Genomic DNA, 13,101 nt, shown 5'->3' on the forward strand with positions numbered 1-13,101 from the left:
AAACTAAGTTTCACTTAATCTATACAGTTACATATTAGTTGTAAACAGATGCAAAATAGGCAGGAACACACAATTACATCATCTATGATAGACTTGGCCATGATTCACAATACGAACAACTATGTGAATAGGCCCAAAGCATGCGCACGCATGCACACACATCTACATAATGTTAATGCACATCATGAGGGTTGCAATAATACCAACTATACACCTCAAACATATACTGGATTATAATAGTAACAACTATATGATTGGATTTAAATGCATGATCAAATGCTAACATTATACCCTCATATTACCTTCGACATGAAACCGGTGGCTATTTAGTGGTTGTATCTTTCACAAAATAACTTAGCTTTCTAATTGTGAGGAGCTATCGAGTCAAGGTTAACTCACTTATATAATTTGGTTCTCTCAATATTAACAACCATGGAGTGTCATAACCTTAATCTAGCCTCCTCGTGAACTGGTAGAGATTAGTTAAGTTTGATTCCCTCGTAAAACAAATGAGACAATCACAAATCAACTATGGGACAAGGGTTACCTCCCAATTCTAACGGTCAGTGCCAAGGCAAGTTTTCAATATCAATAGTTATTACTAATACCACGTGGATTTAATTAATTATTCTTCTCTCTAGGTGAACTCTCGCCAATGATTATGCTTTGCACATTATCACATATTTATGTAATTTAGTCACCAATCATATCATAACACATTTCATTTTCTCACTCGATTATACTCCACATACTAGACAGCACTTATAGTACATTTTTATCATTTTCACAATGGCATATTATAAACTATCATCATTAAAACACATATATGCCTTATGCAAATGGTTTTGTATATTTCAAAAGAATTTCACATACAATCCATCACTTGCCAAAATTTCATCTATCACTTTCTAATGCCAAACAAGTTTCAAAGCATCAATTTCAACAACAATTGAATTAACATACAATTATATAAAATAGATTTGTCTTGATTACCTCAAATCTTTAAAAGATCAAAGGTTTACCCCTCACATAATTCACTTCCAAAGCTTCTCTCAGGTTTTGAATGGTGCTAAAAATGAATTCTCTACAATTATATAATAATGATATCATCATTATTCCATGTGTAGCAAATTCCAATACCATAACTTCACATTCCCTACTTAGTCAATCTTAAAATTTACTACTCATTTATACTCAATGGGTTCACTAAGTTTCATTGACCCACATTATTATTATTGAGTCTTTAACCACCATTAATGAGCCGCCAACACTCCCAACAACTATATTAATTGCAAAAATTTGTATAAAAATAACTCACCCCAACTAACTTTTGATAAAATCATTAATTTGAACTAACTCAAATCACTCCCATTGTATCCATTTTAACTAATGGGTTCGAACCCACTTCTATGGACTGAAAATCAATCTCTTAACTTAAACCCTAATATAAATCTTAACAAATGTGGAGGAAAGTGAGAGATTAATGAATATGATACTTACCTTTGGTGTTTGTAATTTCTAAAATACTCTCAATGTCGTCTAAAGGTAAACCTTAGCAGAGCTCAGGTCGCTAGTTCTCGATTTCTATCTCATTTTCTCTAATTTTTGACTTGATTTGTGATTGATATTCTACAAAAATTGGCAATATGCTGTGGCAGACGATGTACACATTACGGTGCATGACACAAAGAGGCCCAATGCATGTAAATCTGCCTTTGTGTGCTATGGCGGATTATCCACATGCCACGGTATATGGAACAAATGACTTCTCCTTACTTTTTCTTCTTTTTTTCTTACCCAAGTGGCTCACCATTAATCCGCACCCGTATTATGGGTTGAAAACAAAGCCAAGTCCATTAATCAAGCCCCTCTGGCCACATACCTCATCAATTCACTAATCGTTCTAATTAAATTAATTAACTATGATTAAATTTCTCGGATGTTACAGTATTTAGTATAGGAAGGTGTATAGAATAAGTAGCTAGATTTAATACTCGTGTGATGCACAAGAATGTTTTAGTATATAAAAGAAAAAAAAAAAGTCATAAAAATTAAAAATGATTTTAGATTATTTATAATTTAAAGTAGAATATGTCGTCCTCCCTCTATTTTATCTTAATTGTATATACTTCTTTTCTATTTTTAAAATATATGCAAACTTTTTTTAAAATTAATAGATACAAATACAATCATTCCCTATATTTTTAATTTTTATTTTTCATCCATCAAGTTGACAATTAAGTGACATATATTGAATTAAAATAACTTTTTTAAACATAAATATTATCTAAAAATCATTCATGTTACTCTAAAACATTTAAATGATGTATGCTTTTAAATTTAATAATTATAAAACTTATTTATTTTTTATTTTAAAAATTTAAATATATAAATTTGCTAACATAATATTTCAAATATATATGTAAAAAAACTTAATATAATATGAATTTTTTTGGTTAATTAACGGAATATGAATTTAATATAATAAGAAATAGATTAGTCAACATAATGTATGCTTATTTTTATTTAAAATTTAGTATAATTTATTGTCTTATACATATAAAATTTAAAAGTAATAAATTATTTTATTTATAACTTGTTATTTTGATCAAATTAAATTTTAAAATAAAACTCATCAGACTATCTATGTACTTTTTATACTTTTTCTAAATATTGTTTTTTAATTTTATTGCACATATAACACCTATATATTATTTTTACAAAGAATCGTACATCATTTACTAATTTTTACCATGAATGTTACATGGTTTTTTAAAAAATAAAAATCTGATTTTTTTTACATCTTATCTACATTTTTGATATTTATAAATGAAAATATATATAAAAACAATTTTCATGTGAAAATAAATCTTATTAATTAAATTATGAGTTTTACATTTATCTCACATTTTTTTCTAATAATATGTCCCACACCCACTTTTCTTTACTAGGTTTCAGGTACGCTCACTTTTCTTTAAAATTTAATGAACAATTTCTACTTCATCCTCCTCTATTTTATTTTAATTTTAAATATTTTTATTCTATTTTAAAAAATTGATTAAATTATTTATTTAATACATTAACTATATACAAGTTTTCATTTTATTTTTTTATTAAGAAAATTTTTAAAATTTATGAATTTCATCTAAAAATTTAATAAGCTTTTTAACTTTGTCTTTATTAAATATACATAATTGACAACTTATTTTTTATTTCTAAAACTCAATAGAGATTAAAATAAAAAATTTATGATAAAAATTTAAAAATATAATTTATAAATAGAATTAAAAAATCTTCTTTCTACTCTATAAATAGGACCAAAGAGAGTGAGTATTATTTAAAAATTATTCAAGTTACACTCAAAACACTATACATATAAGAGGAAGTATATGTTATTTATCAATATTTTTATCCTGTATAAATAAATTTTATTAATTAAGTTATGGGTCTAGTATTAATTTTACTTTTTTAACATGGTACGTCGAATACTCATTTCTTTATTTTTTAATGGATCCTATATTTATATTTTTTTAATAAAATATCTATCAACTATTCTTTTAAGTCAAATTTAAACAAATATTAAAAAATAGCAAAGCACAACATTGAAGGTCTATAATATTTTGATGTGCTTTACTACATGTATATATGTATATATATATTTATATTTCTCTTGATGATTAATTTAACGAAAACAAACAGATCGTACCATACCAGTACGAATGATCTGACTGAGCAGAAAGCTCCCCATAAGCTGCCACATCCGGATTTACGACAAACAGAAGGAAGCCTCAGCCATCTTGCCAGAACCTTCGGCCTTCCCGTGTGATTTTCTTTATAAATAATCTCCATCAAATTTATCAATATCAATATAATAAAAAATAAAAAATAAATAAAATTTTAAATACAATATTAAATTAAAAAGAAAAAATAAATAAATAATGTAATATTATTTTTTTTACTTTTTTTACTTCTTAAAAGGTAGTTTACAAATTTCAATTTAAAATAAAATAATTCTATCAATTAATAATTCATAAAATAAATTAAATTATATTTTTAGAAGGTAAGTAATATATAAAACTAGAGGAGTACAGTTTAAGAATGGAAATCCACTCTTTTTCTTGAAAAAAAAAAAGCATACTTATTTTTAATAATCTCTTCAAGCTTTATTTTAATTTTCAATTTTTATATTCCTTGTAATTTAACGTGGATTTAAAAAATAAACATCACACAATTGTAGTGGAACTATAAAAATTAAAAGTGCTGAAAAAGATTACAGAAATTAAAAATAAAACACAGATGAATAATTGTGTTTTTCTAAAAAAAAACAAAAATGATTGTTGTTATATTATTATTATATAATATAATTTAGGAAGAATTACAATTAAATGCCGTCAATACTCAATACAATTTAGCTCATTGTTAATGAATGTTGCGATAATTTTTTTTTTTTTGTGTAAACTTAAAGGTAATTCTCCCAGCAATTTACTGTAATATTTGTTCTAAATTTCCTGGTATATATGCACACACGGGATTACGGATTACGTGCACTATATTTTACGGCCAAGTCAGTTATACATGACTGGAAAAGAAAGCTTTTGAGAACCTGGAAGCGAGAAGAGACGAAGGAGAGACAAAGAGGGAGGATCGTTTAGCGCTTTTATTTTATCAGTGTATTTTGATTGTCATATAAATTGAATTTGTTTGCCATTGTAGAGTACCTAAACGCAGACACTCGGTTCTTGTTGAGATGGCTGACAAAGACGAAGCCTTGAAGGCGGTGCTGAAGGAAGCTGTGGACTTGGTACAGAAAAACAGAGCAATTCACTTCTCTGTCTTTCCCCATATTTTTGTAAATCGCTTCTAGAAATGTTTGATGCTTGTTTTTATTTTTGTGCTTGTGTCATGCTTGTGCTTTCTGGTGAGGCTCTTGGGTTTTATTTTGTTGTTCTTGGCGTTGGGATTTTCAAGCTCTGTTCCCTCTGTGTTCTGAGGCTCTGCTTCCGAGATTTTCATTGGCTGGGATTTCGTTGCAGGAAAACGGACCGCTTGAGGAGGTTTTTCTGACGTTGAGATGTGATCGAAATGGGCTTACAACGGCAGCTTCTCAAGAGAGGTTGGCCATTTTTGGACACAACAAACTTGAGGAGAAGCAGGTCTTAAATTTTCTCCTTAATTTATTGTCTCTTTTTTTCTCTTTATTTCTTTGTGCTACCAGTTCTTGTCAGCGGGAGAATTTTGACGTCAAGGAACGATTTTTCTTCTTTCTCGATTCTTGATGAACAAAGATTGATTCTTTGTCACTTGTCAGTGAACTCCGAGAGAGCCGAGTCTAGCTAGAAATGGAGTCTGTGCCCAAATTCCTGTTATTTTTGTTTCTGGGTTTTATATTTTTTGGATTTTGCAGGAAAGCAAGGTTCTGAAATTCTTAGGATTCATGTGGAATCCTCTCTCGTGGGTCATGGAAGCTGCGGCAATCATGGCCATTGCGTTGGCCAACGGAGGAGTAAGCTCCTTCTCCCTCAGTTTCTTATTCTTTTTGTGAAGGAAATTGTTGTCAACATTTTATATTCAAGTACTTCTAGAAGAGTCTTCAGACATGGTTGAATGTGTTTCACAATTCCTGATTGTGACTCAGGGGAAGCCTCCCGATTGGCAAGACTTCGTCGGAATCATCACACTCTTACTAATCAATTCGACAATAAGTTTCATAGAGGAGAACAATGCAGGTAATGCCGCTGCAGCTCTTATGGCTCGGCTAGCACCCAAAGCAAAGGTATTAAATAATTAATTATACCAGCACTTCTATGTGGATTCAGGTGTAGGTAACTCTTACGTATCAGAATCAACTTGTGTCAGTTTAAAGCGGTTTCTTTATGTCTCTGCTGTCATGTGTTTTTGTTTTGATTCCTGATAAAATGCTTCAGGTCCTTCGAGATGGGAAATGGGTTGAGGAGGATGCAAGTATTCTTGTTCCTGGCGACATAATTAGTGTGAAGCTCGGAGATATTATTCCAGCTGATGCTCGTCTTCTTGATGGTGATCCTTTGAAGATTGATCAGGTACATTTTGCAACCTCTGTTGTTCTTTGTGTTGAAAAGTTGAAAAGAGATCATCATATGGACCAGCTGAGTTTATTATATGCACAACTTGGGTTTCAGTCTGCACTTACCGGCGAATCCCTTCCGGTGACGAAAGGACCTGGTGATAGTGTATATTCAGGCTCTACATGCAAACAGGGGGAGATAGAAGCAGTTGTTATTGCGACAGGAGTTCATACCTTCTTTGGCAGGGCTGCTCATCTTGTAGATACAACAAATCAAGTGGGGCATTTTCAAAAGGTACTCATGAAAAAGAAAAAAAATATTACAATGAATCATCTTCAACCTTGCTGGAACATCATTTTTGTTCGCAGATGCATATTTGATGACTTGATGAGGAACTTAGCGTTGTTTATAACTATCTGTCCTCCTTTGCTCTCTTTGTTTCCTTCTTAGCTAGTTCATGTGAATTCCTTATTCTCAGACACTTATTTGGATTCCATCAACAGGTCTTGACTGCTATTGGGAATTTCTGCATTTGTTCAATTGCAGTGGGAATGATGATAGAGATTATTGTCATGTACCCGATTCAACATCGGAAGTATCGTCCTGGAATTGATAATCTGTTGGTGCTTCTTATTGGAGGAATTCCCATAGCGATGCCCACTGTTTTGTCCGTGACAATGGCTATTGGATCCCATCGTCTAGCTCAGCAGGTAGCTAGCCAAAGTGATCCTGCAAATTTGTTGTTTAAAGGTTAAACCTTTTGAGTTGCCAGCTACTCACTGATAAGATCCTTGGCCCATATTTTGCACCATTATTTCAGGGCGCTATTACTAAACGAATGACAGCAATAGAAGAAATGGCAGGCATGGATGTATTGTGCAGTGATAAAACGGGAACTTTGACATTGAATAAGTTAACAGTTGACAGAAATCTTATTGACGTTAGTGGCGTTCAGTTCTTTATGGTGTTGATTTCTGATTTTCTTCATTCAAGACTAGTGCACAAGTGTTTTATCTCATACTCTTTTCTGCAGGTTTGTGCAAAAGGAGTTGACAAAGATACTGTAATTCTCATGGCAGCTCGTGCCTCTAGAGTGGAAAACCAAGATGCAATAGATACTGCTATTGTAGGGATGCTGAGTGATCCAAAAGAGGTATGTCTATTGATGGTGAAACATCTTTTGTTCAGTGTTGAAAATGCAAGCTTTGATTCATGTTGCTCACTTGATATAGTGTTACATTGGTTGGTTTTCTTTTCTTCATTTACCACACACTCACGTATCTTAGTTTTGTCAACAAACAAGGCAAGGGCTGGTATTCAAGAGGTTCACTTCCTTCCATTCAATCCAACTGATAAGAGGACAGCTCTGACATACATAGATGGTAACGGTAAAATGCATCGTGTCAGCAAAGGCGCACCAGAGCAGGTATAATTGCGAGCCACCTGAAGGTTCCCTCTGTTTGATGCTTCTTTGTGACAGTTGAAGTGATCCATACCTTCAATTTCTTTGTCAGATTTTGAATCTTGCACACAATAAATCAGAGATAGAACGTAGAGTTCATACTGTCATTGATAAATTTGCAGAAAGAGGATTACGATCTCTTGCGGTAGCCTACGAGGTACGTGTGATTTATATGCTTTTTCAAGGTTGAAGGGAGGAAAAATATATTGAGGTCAGGTCACATTGCATGTTGCTTGTGTCATTATTTATTAGGAAGTTCCTGATGGAAGGAAGGAGAGCCCCGGAGGGCCTTGGCAATTTATTGGCCTCATGCCTCTGTTTGATCCACCTAGGCATGACAGTGCAGAGACAATCCGAAGGGCATTGAATCTTGGAGTAAATGTTAAGATGATAACAGGTGCATCTTTGCCACTTGATGTTGACATTTAGGTTTAATTAATGAATAAATGGACACACAGAATATATTTTATACCGGTGACTGAAGATCTTCACAATATGTTTTGTCCGATTATTTATAGATTCAGTCTGGCTTATAAACTTTACTATTGAAAATGTGCACTGAAGATTTTAACAACTGCAGGGATCGAACTGCTATGGCATACAACATAACGTTAATAAGAGTTAAACCAGTTGCTCTAAAAGAAATGGTCCTCCATTGTATAAGTTTTCAGTATCTTTAGTTGAGACTTGAGAACCTGATTTGCATTCGGTGCATCATTTTTCTTTCTTGACAATAAGACATTTCTTAAATCTTATAGATGAATGCGCAACGGTAATAAGAAAGACAAAAATAATGTTGTTTCTTTCAATTTTTGCTTTCAAGTCTCAAGTATTATCAGATTTAGACGTCGTCTTTATTTTTTTAAAAAAATAGCTTGCATTGTCTGTAAATGACCATTAGAGATCTATGCATGTGTTAAAATTATTCAGGCACATGAATTTCTCTCAGTTATCACCATCTTGCTCACATGGATCAGTTTGATTGTTTTGATATATTTTCATTCTTTTCCAATGATATCTGGATGTACACCAATTTGCTTTAGGTGATCAACTAGCAATAGCAAAGGAAACAGGACGCCGTCTTGGGATGGGAATCAACATGTACCCTTCATCAGCTTTATTGGGACAAAACAGGGACCCAGCAATTGATACTTTGCCAGTTGATGAAATGATTGAAAAAGCTGATGGTTTTGCTGGTGTCTTCCCTGGTACAGGACACCTCTTTTTCTAAAACTTTTCAAAGTCTAATAGGAAATATGACAATACTGTGTTAGTAACAACAATATGGATTCCTTCATCTACCTATTAGAGGCAACTAGTTGGAACTAATAAGACGCCATGAACTATGACTTCTTCCTGTGGCAAAGATATTTGGATAGGATGATAATGATGGATCTTTACATGTGGTCTTGCGCTTGATTATTATTTGACTGACTATATGGTTTTTATTTGATACAGAGCACAAATATGAGATCGTAAAGCGCTTACAAGCTAGGAAACACATATGTGGAATGACTGGCGATGGGGTTAATGATGCCCCGGCTCTTAAAAAAGCAGATATTGGAATAGCTGTTGCTGATGCAACTGATGCAGCTCGTAGTGCTTCTGATATTGTTCTGACAGAACCAGGTCTGAGCGTTATCATAAGTGCTGTCCTAACCAGTCGAGCCATATTCCAGAGGATGAAGAATTACACAGTAAGTTTGCATTAAATACTATCAATTTAACTGAGGTATTCTGATCAAACTATGAGAATAGTATGAGTCATTTCCAAATTGAGAGATAGAATGTGGCACTTGAATGTATTGGGTATGTACTTGACAATGCTCTATGCAAAGCGAAGCCATAGAGTCATTTGCATCCATAATGTGATGGCACAGGGGGTTAGTTTCTTCTCTAGGAATGTCATCATGCCTTTCAACCACTATGAGTGTTACAGTTATAATTCTGACATTGACTATAATATATTTTCCAATTTTAAATTAATTGATATTTTCTTTTCTTCTTTTTTTCCTGCACAGATCTATGCAGTCTCCATCACAATCCGTATTGTGGTAAGTTGTCTGTAACCTGGATTTACCTTTTATTCCTGCAGACGTTATTCTGATTACTAATTTAGAGTTCCTCTTATGACAGCTTGGTTTCATGTTATTGGCCCTCATATGGAAATTTGATTTCCCACCATTCATGGTGCTGATTATTGCTATCCTCAATGATGGTTTGTTATCTTTCTTTTTCTACACTGATCATCTTTTACTGAGAAGTCATGCAACACACTGTGTTGTTGATAATACATTTATAATACTTTCTGTATAATACCAGGTACCATTATGACAATATCAAAGGACAGGGTGAGACCATCTCCACATCCAGATAGCTGGAAACTCACAGAGATATTTACCACTGGAATTATTGTTGGTGCTTATTTGGCTATGATGACTGTCATCTTCTTCTGGGCTGCATATAAAACAGATTTCTTCCCTGTAAGAGCTATTACTTTCAGCAGCTTTGAAGGTCTTTCAACTTCGGAAATGTACCTGCACTTTTCTTCTTCCTTCCACCATTGACACTTACCATGCAACTTTCAGCGTACATTTGGGGTTTCAAGCCTTCAAAAGAAGGACGAGGGTGACTTTAGAAAACTTGCGTCAGCAATATACCTGCAAGTCAGTATAATTAGTCAGGCCCTCATATTTGTTACCCGAGCCCGGAGCTGGTCTTTCGTTGAGCGTCCGGGTCTCTTACTTGTAACAGCTTTTGTTGTTGCTCAGCTGGTGAGTGATCTTTTCCTGCTTCTCTTAGCACTCTTACTTCATGAACATAAAGTGAAGTGACTTGTCACTTCATGGTTCTTCTACAGATAGCTACACTGATTGCTGTTTATGCAAATTGGAGTTTTGCTGCAATTGAAGGGATTGGATGGGGTTGGGCTGGCATTGTTTGGCTTTATAACCTCATCTTCTATTTCCCTCTCGATTTTATCAAGTTTGTGATTCGATATGCCTTAAGCGGCAGGGCTTGGGATCTTCTCATTGAACGAAAGGTATGAACTCTTGTTCTGATCAAAACACAGGCAATTCGATCAGTATCTGAGGTGGTGTTGCTTACTTCTTTTTCCCCGAATGAAATGTGTTTGGCAGATCGCTTTTACCAGCAAGAAGGATTTTGGAAAGGAAGAACGTGAACTTAAATGGGCACACGCACAGAGGACCCTCCATGGGCTTCACCCACCTGATACCAAAATGTTCAGTGAACGTGCAAGTCATGCAGAGCTCAATCAGATGGCTGAAGAAGCTAAGAGACGAGCTGAGATTGCTAGGTATGTGTCTGGTGTGTGTACGACCAAAGTGGCATGTTATTATTATTACCAGTTCTGCTTTGCTGATCACATGCAAAGCCCAAAACTACGGAATCAATCATGGATTCATGGGATAGGACACTGAGAGCGTGTTTGGTTTCATGTTGGAAACCATGTCGCAGTTTATTCGGGGCTCTTAAATACTCATGTTGCCTTGGTGTTTGGTTGTTTCAGACTTAGAGAGCTCCATACACTAAAAGGCCACGTAGAGTCGGTGGTTAGACTGAAAGGCCTTGACATCGATGCTATTCAGCAGGCATACACTTTCTGAGATCACGTCGTTCCATCTAAGGTTGATTCGTGCGTTGAAGGCTGCTGTATTGAGGAGTGAGAATGGATATGAAATTTGAATGGCCACTTCCAGTTTTGGTGGACAATCTGCTTACTGTTGTAGTTGTAGATATATATATATATATATATTTATATTTAAAAAAAAACATTGGGGGTGTTCTCATTAGTTCATTGATGAGCAGTTATGTGTTTAAATAATAGTATTAGCTTATTGCCTGTATGTGAGAATGCTCTTTTCCATAACTGGGGTTATTAATACATTGTGTGATTATTCATAATTTCCAATTTTTTTAGCCCAAAATTTCTAGAAGATTATTGGATTTTTGTTCATTCCCTTGTACGTATTTGACTTTGTTTTATATATATATATATATATATTTACACGAATGAAATTTAATAGAGGAACTTGTAGCCTGTAGGCTCGTTGTTGTCCAATATCGTAAGTTCATCACAGAGCAACCCAACAGCCTATCAGGTATTGCTGCTGAAGTGAAGAGAGAAGAATTTGGTAGGCTGTGGCTCGTGTTGCTCTGCGTTATGCATTATCCTCTTTCCTCGTCCCAACCATTATATCCATCTCCTTTCGCTTCTTCTTCAACACAAACGTCGGCATCGCCTCTGCCTGGAACTTATTAGCTACATCCCAATGTGTCCCAAGAAAGGGGAAAAAACGAAGAGGGCAAATATGTGACTGAATAGACAACGATGCTCAATATAGAACGAAAATTGAAACTATTGGCTGACACATGGAGAATATAACTTATCGACGTGGATGATGAAGAATTCCACGCCGGGTCTCTACCAATGATAATCATTCAGGGAAAAGAAACCAAAGGAAATTCAGGGGCACATGATGAAAAAAAAAAAAATGCGAGGATGAGAGAACGAAAGAGATGGAACTGAATAAAGATCCAAAATGAGAAAAAAGGAAGCCTTGACGTTGTTAAAATCAAGCTGCCATTGCGCCGATGCGGGAACAAGTGAACCGATACCAACCGACATTCTCCGACAAAGTCAACGACGATGGCATCACGGGGGGTTTCGGGAAGTGCTGTTTGCTTGTTAGGCTGTTTCCTAATCTCAACCCCATCACGTTTTTTTTTTCCCTAGTGAAAACTTTTATTAAAGAAAACGAAGGAAAGGAATGCAACGAAAATTAGGTAGTTATACAAACATGAGTTTTTGCTTCTTACAATATGTATGTTTATATTTAAAAAAAACTTAGCTTTTTTATCCCCAAAAAAAAAAAAAATTAGTTACTTCTACATGTTGCACGAACGGTGAAAAATTAGATTTGTTGAGAGTTTTTACGTGCAGAGGTATTTAGATTAGTAAAACTTTCCTTGCTCAATCCTAAACACTATTATTGCGGCTCTTAAGAATTAGTTATCACGTAAGCAACATTTTTCCCAGGTCTAACACAGATTAGACAAATTTCTGTCTTATTTTGAGTCAATATTACGAGAGAATAACTACTGTCAACTCAGATAAATCAATAGCAATTGAAAATCAATAACTACAATCAAAAACTTGAATGGAGAGGATTGGCTTAACTGGAGTATGAGAAATGAGATTGGAAAAGATATTACTAAACAAGTTCCTTGGGAGGTGCTGTTTGGGTGTATATGCTGGGAATGCAACAAAACTTTCTCAGACGAGGATGCAGAGAGTTTCCCCCGTGCCCCGGCGGGCTTGCAAGGCTACATAAGGCCAGAAATGATCTTCAGGTGCTGAAAAAGTCCTCCAGTCTGCAATATCAAATCCAACCATCTGGACAAGGCCACATTATAATGCTATGTGATGGCTCCTATAAAGAGTGTTCGTGAGTGTGGTGGCATTGTCAGAGACTACAATGATAATCGGGTTTGTAGTTTTAATGCAAATATAGGAAATTACCTGCCTGCTATTTTTGAAGTAATTGGCATTACCTTGGTCTACAATTATGT

The 13,101-nt window shown here is 34.4% G+C and overlaps 1 protein-coding gene across 1 annotated transcript; it reads left to right on the forward strand.

Moving 5' to 3' along the window:
- Nucleotides 1–4,550: 4,550 nt before the first annotated feature.
- Nucleotides 4,551–11,287, forward strand: LOC129295440 (plasma membrane ATPase 1-like). The gene is made up of 21 exons (XM_054933958.1): nt 4,551–4,801; nt 5,034–5,153; nt 5,405–5,503; nt 5,636–5,773; nt 5,925–6,059; nt 6,159–6,338; nt 6,548–6,754; nt 6,865–6,984; nt 7,078–7,197; nt 7,348–7,470; nt 7,559–7,663; nt 7,759–7,903; nt 8,550–8,714; nt 8,965–9,203; nt 9,528–9,560; nt 9,643–9,724; nt 9,829–9,989; nt 10,095–10,280; nt 10,367–10,549; nt 10,647–10,825; nt 11,039–11,287. Exons 1-21 carry the CDS (start codon nt 4,748–4,750, stop codon nt 11,133–11,135), a joined length of 2,871 nt encoding a protein of 956 aa, XP_054789933.1. The 5' UTR covers nt 4,551–4,747; the 3' UTR covers nt 11,136–11,287.
- The last annotated feature ends 1,814 nt before the right edge of the window (nt 11,288–13,101 follow it).

This window comes from Prosopis cineraria, unplaced genomic scaffold, assembly GCF_029017545.1.
Source record: "Prosopis cineraria cultivar Desert tree isolate PC_DT_omini unplaced genomic scaffold, ASM2901754v1 PC114, whole genome shotgun sequence".
NCBI lineage: Eukaryota > Viridiplantae > Streptophyta > Magnoliopsida > Fabales > Fabaceae > Prosopis > Prosopis cineraria.